The sequence below is a fragment of the Asparagus officinalis genome, chromosome 10, assembly GCF_001876935.1.
Source record: "Asparagus officinalis chromosome 10, Aspof.V1, whole genome shotgun sequence".
In the NCBI taxonomy this organism is placed as follows: domain Eukaryota; kingdom Viridiplantae; phylum Streptophyta; class Magnoliopsida; order Asparagales; family Asparagaceae; genus Asparagus; species Asparagus officinalis.
In genome coordinates, this window is record NC_033803.1 from 42,607,927 (window position 1) to 42,614,480 (window position 6,554).

At 34.1% G+C, this 6,554-nt stretch overlaps 1 protein-coding gene across 1 annotated transcript in view; it reads right to left on the minus strand.

The window, feature by feature from the left end:
* Positions 1,195-6,554, minus strand: part of LOC109825345 (protein KTI12 homolog) — a 23,257-nt gene continuing 17,897 nt past the window's right edge. The window contains 4 exon segments of the mRNA XM_020392191.1: positions 1,195-1,574; positions 2,070-2,156; positions 2,227-2,277; positions 6,151-6,266. Of these exon segments, the coding sequence (XP_020247780.1) occupies positions 1,407-1,574; positions 2,070-2,156; positions 2,227-2,277; positions 6,151-6,266 (422 nt within the window). The 3' untranslated portion in view covers positions 1,195-1,406.

Below are 6,554 nucleotides of genomic sequence, written 5' to 3' on the forward strand. Positions count from 1 at the left end.
GAACAGAATGTGTGAACGAGCATCGGAAGTAATGTTGGTGATCTTGATTTCGGAGAAGGCAGAGGGAAGGAGGATGTAGATGATGATACTGAAGAGAATATTTGGACAGAACTCCATTATGCTAGGAAAAAAAGTTTAAAAGGAAATTACGATGTTTTGTGCACTTTTGTATCAGAAACTTACACGGTATAGCCAACATTTGTGTGGACCAGAGGAAAAAATGGGTCGATGTATGGTTTCAGACACATGACTAAACATGGAAATACTAATCTTTGACTAATTTCATACAAGTATATCACATCCATTATATATCCAGATTACAAGTGTGTGCTTACATTTTTATATTTGGTTGAATTTCAAATTTTGGATGAAAAAAAAGTGTAACAAAACCCTTACAAATAATAACTATGTTTCAAATTTTACTAGTTTGGATCACATATTCAAGCATCTTATCAACAACGTATGTACAATAGAACTATGAACATAATGACTCATCATTTTAAGTTTCAATTATTTTGCCAATTTAGTCTCTGAAAGAGAAAGCTCTGTGTATGCTCATCATTTTGAGCATTGAATTTTCCAAGATTAACCTAAGTATCTGACCTAAGTATCTGTTTTGCTCGTTTTGTGTAAAACCCTTGAAAAGTATCTAGTAATTAAACTGTTTGCAAAGCACACATCTTCTTAGCCCACCCCGTGTAAAACCCTTAAAAAGTAGCTAGTAATTAAACTGTTTGCAAAGCGCACATCTTCTTAGCCCACCCTGCACCGTGCAAGGTGTTTTGAGCCATTGAGTTTTTTTGTTTTTGTTTTATTTGGTGGGGGTGGGGTGGGGGGGGATTTCACTACCCCCGCCTAGATCACACCCCATTGCCCATTGTGGGGATGTTCTGATAGAAAGTATACACTTGTCCGCATAGGCCTACAGCTACAGTGCCTGTCTCCACAAAACAGTTCAATATGGAGGGAACTGCATAGAGCTTGCCACTGGGGATTTTTTGTGGCCACATCACCCTACTACTTAACGAACAAGGTTTATTGCTAAAAAGCTATTGTAGCCTAATAGCTATAGTAATCCCCACGCAAAAACATGCACAACCAAACAGTCCTTAGGCCTCAACAACTTACCATTATGAGATTATGCAGCTCCTTGACTGAACTTAACCATCATGTCATTTTACCCAAAATGATGTATTGATGTGCAAATCTCAAGATTCAAGTATCACATAGATTCGCAATCGTGTATGGGTTCAGTCTGAAGGAATACATTAAATGGAGAACATATGTATCTCCAAGCAACCAACATTGGGCAAAATACCCAAGAGTGTATATCATAATTATTGGCTAAAACAATAAAAAAGTAATCTTACATTAATCAAAACCCAGTAGGGGTACGATACAAATATCTAAGAAGCACCGATTTCTCTGTTGAGGTAGTCCACAAACATTCTCTTTGCACTATCTGAATCTGAAGGTGGGGGAGGGCCGCTAAGACTGTACTGCCCTGTTAATTTGATAAATGTACGCCTCAGACTTCGAAGCTCAGGTAGTCCAACCGTCCTTTGAACATTAATGTGCACGGAAGTTAAGGGCTTAAGCTCATGCAAATAAAGTATGCATGAAGAAATAAAGACATGCTTTGCTAGCAGTTTTTTGTTTAAGAATGCATACTTCTTTGCATTAATTGGGGATATACCACTGTATTATTAGTCAACTGCAGATAGACCCCTGCAGTTATATTGTTGCAGATAGACACTAGAGTTAAAAATTTGACTTTCACCTCAGAAAGTCTACTTGTCAATAATAAATAAAATAAATAAAACTCGGGGGCCAATCTGAAACAATAGAACTATAGGGTGTCTATCCACAATTTGGCGATAATACAAGGGGTCTATTCGCAGTTAACCCTCCTCCTTTTATGCAAACTGAATTATATCATTCATGAGGCTATGTTTCACTAGGAGTTCATCAACACAGTTAAAATTTATTAGCAGATGCATGACATTTAGACGACTCTATTATAAAGATACCATCACATATCGAAACTATTAAGATGTTACAGAGGATATAGTAGGCAAGTGTTGGCCAAGGGAAATCCTACTGATGCTTCCTCCGAGCCCCTGAGATTGTGCTTCTACAATTGCATTAATCACTTCCTGAAATGGAAAATTAAATAGTTAGTGAGTTTGTATAATCAGATAGGGACTAGATAGTTTAAGAAGTTACCTGTGTTGCTCTGTCCATCTCATATAGGGAATTAGCCTCTGCACCTCGTACCTGTAAGAGATTTCAGCGAGGGAAAAAAGAATGACAAACTTGGCTATGGAGAATACTTCAACATGTGAGAAGTCTATAGAATCAGGAGGGCTGGGGATGCAAAACGATATGATATCCGCTGATATATCACATATACATAGACGGGTACCAAATATCGATATCTAGTAGAATATGAATACAAATATGATAATCTTTTTCCCCCTTAATTTCTGTACTCTTTTACCCCCTTAATTTCTCTAGGATACGGACAAGAATATGGATATAAGTAAAATATCCAGAGATGGATATAAGTGAACCATCTCGATCTGTATCAGAATATCGGAATGCCATCCAGATCCATAACAGAATATCGGAATATAATGTATCGGTCAAATGATTAAAATTGTTTTGACCTTAGAATAACGGATCTGAGACCAATTTTTGTAATGTAGAATAATATTCGCTTTTTAGATATGATAAAAAAACAACTAACAAGGAAGCCCATTAGGTAAGTTCATAGGAATGGAATTCCACCTTCACTTAAGCCCATTTATCTAGAACATCCAGGAATGAAGGAGTAAATGATGAACTATGTAGCATGGGTGCTTCTATCATGAAGTGATATGAATATTAAGACGCCTGCACTTCCTTGGACACTCCTTGGGTATGTGCATACACATATTCAGACATGTCCTCAATTGTGCAAGAAGTTTTAATTTAAAACATCGCCATACAGTTCTTTGGGATGTAACCTACACTTGACATTCACTCCTTATATATATTACATATCTATTTGTTTTAATTTATACCCCAAAGACTATAGTAGAAATGCTATAAAATATATGATTCATTACTAAGTTTAGATAATGTCTAACATTTCATACAAAGTTGAAGAGTCAGTCATATTCCTTTTGCAAAGTCATAAAACTGCATGGTAGGTCAAAGGGTTAGCATACATGTGATCATTATATGTTATATATTATAAAAAAATACTAACTCAAAGACTCTTCAATGCATGAACAAGTACATGTATATAATCTCTCTTTATTATAATAATTTTTCTTGGAAACCAGCTTAAAAAGGGTCATTATACAGAAATTACCTTTCATTTGCAATTTATACATAATCCCCTTTCCCTTTAAAGTGGATTTTTGTTCCGATCAACCACCTTCTAGCCAAATCTTCACTAAAAACTAAAAATAACCTTAAAACATGCACCTTTAAGGTACGTGACTTATATCCTAACTACACCTAAACATTAAAGAAGTGAGTCACATGCTTTGAATGTGAATTTTTAAGGATATTTTTGGGATTTTTAGTGAAAATTTTGACTAAGAGGTGGTTGATTAGAACAAAAACCCACTTTAATGGTGGTTTATGTATAATTTGAAAATGAAAAGTGGTTTTTGTATAATGACCCTATTTTTAAGGTGGTTTCTAGGGGGGGAAACCTAATTAGTACTTATATATAATATATATAACACACACTGATATCACTGATATCATGTTGTCATGTCACTGTGTCATGTCCATGCTACTTAGACGGTCAAGGTAAATGGCTACTAGCAGCTACGGGTCCAGAAAATTTTTCCTATAGGGGGCACATATGTAGTTGTATAATAAACTAATAACATATATGATATATATTCTACCAATAGAAAATTTTATTTATACAATAAGCAAAAAGACCTCAACACATAATGATTTCCAATATATTTTCATATCAACACAATCATTTTTATTTTCATCACATGAACTAATTAAAATACAACTAAATTTCAACAATAGTTCTTCAAAATTGCATAGAGTTAACAACTTTATGGGGCGCCTACATAAATTATATGGAGGCACCCTTAAAATTTTCTATACCTAATCCTTAAAATTTTCTATACCTAATAGTTAAAAAAGAAAATTTATGTGGGGGCAAGTGCCCCCAGAAGGATCCACATGGATCTGTCCTTCGCTACTGGTCATTGCAATCATATTTAAGAAAACATGTTGCCCAACTGAAAAACTATAACTAAGTACAGACGAACGTAGGGAACAAAGTACATCAATTTCCATGACTCTATCAAAGAAAACAAGTACAAAGTCTTTCCACCTCAAATAATTATTCTATATGCAAAACAATTACGCAACAAAATGGCTTCAGAAAACAAATACTACAACTATTTTGTGATATCATTTATAGCTAGTGTCCTTGTTACTTTAACACATTCTGGTTATTCATGTAATCATACTTTTATTGTAATGCAAGATTCATAATAAAAATGATCTGTGCGCCCAACTGCATGAAGCAGACCAGGACACATCAAGGTCAGACATCAAGATAAAAGTTAGATCAAAGTCAATTCCAGGTTGCATTCATATTTTACTGGACTTGAAAATTGCAACTCTTGATGCAAATCATAAATAGCTAACTAGTTTAGGTATGAGTGCTATTCTTTTTCTTTTTAGGAGTCATGAGATGTGATTTATAATTTTACATGTATCTTGAGCTATGGAAGTCATGTTTATGGTTTTCTTTATCCTAAATTCCTAACCACTTCAATAAAAATGGATCATGTGCAAATCACTGTTTAAATTTAAAATAAATGTTGACTAAAATAACTTAAACAAGAAGCTAAATATAAATTATTTTCCGTTCTTTCAGGTTTGATCAGATCTAAATACAACTGTCCTTATTTGGCTTGGTTTTGGCTTGGGAATCATGAGTTGTGATTTATACGTTGTTTGAGAGAGGAAGCTCATGTTTGTGGGTTCTTTATCTTATCCACTTCAATAATAATGGACCATGAGAAATCACTGTTTAAATTTAAAATGAATGTCAGATAGAATAGTATAAACAAGAAGGCAAATCCAAAGTCGAATCCAAATCCACTTTTTTAGTTCTGGATCAGATATGCATACAACTGTCCGAATTTCTCCAGGGACCAGATAGGAAAAGGCACTTTCTTAATGGAGCCCTATGCAGAGTGTAAATGACCCAATCCGAATCCAATCTGTTTATATTACTATGTGTACATAGCATATTTGGAAAATGTTCTCTTCCTATGCTTGTGTATGTGCGCAAGGTGCGGATAATTTTATTTATTGTTACTACGAATCAGGGAGCAAGAGCTATTAGCTGATGGAACCAAAGAAAGAATAATTCTGGAAGCAAGAGCTACTGTATTAGTTGATGGAAACAAAGAAAGAATAATTCCAGAGTCTAAAAGGTGAAAAGAAGATTTAAAATCAAAAGAACTTAGTAGCAGTACAACAAAGATGGAAGAAATCAACTTAAGAAAACTTTAACAACAAATGAGAGTATAATTCACACGATGACCAAGAAATACTAAGAATATAATTCAAACGATGACCAAGAAATACTAAGAAGCAAAATCATATGAAATTAAAGGGACTTTTTTCTTAAAGATGGCTATATGGCTAGACATACTTTAAATGCCTGAATGGTTATCACTTATCGATTAAGTGAGACGTGTCAAAAAAAATGTATAGCTGAAATGAAGATTGGTATGCGTAAGTGACAACACACCAACACCATAGAGGATTAAAAAAAGAAAAAATAAATCACCAATGGATTCTATGTGAATTATACTAATGGCGGAACGAATATTTGGGCCAGACATAAAGGATATAACAGTTGTTAGTTGACAAAGGAGATAACCATTGAATGGAGAAAAAGGATTCATGTAGCATTACAAAAAAAAATTAGCTGTTGTACTTTCAATTTTGGTTTTCATGTCTTTTCGGTGTGAATTTTTCACGTAGTTTTCAAGTGGGTGGGTGGGTTCTGCTGTTCATCTCCATCAGTTATAATTTAGACTTTACATTAAGATGTTTGTGGACATATAATAATCTCAAATGTATTTTTCAGTGGCTGATACTTACAGTCTGTGTTGCAATAGTAGGCTGGAGGACTTTAATGTCTTTTGTTTTTGAATCCACCTTTCTTGTCAAGTAAGATGCAGCATCAGCAATTACTGGAGATGTCTCCTCTATTCCATCTTAGGAAAATGAGAAGCAATATATCAGATGAGAGACAAGCAGCTAACAAACATATTAATTAATCAATTCCTTTTAGAAAAAACAATAGAAAGAATGTTGACCCTCTATTTTCTCAGACTGTGCATGATTTCAGTCCAATTAGATCCACTTTGTTTAAAGTGATACAAATCATCTACACCAAAAAGAAATAAACTTGAACATAAATATAATTGTAACCTAAACTTCTAAGATCAAGTTTCAATTTAAAAAGGTTAAATTACAAGGACCCAGTTCATCTATACTTTATC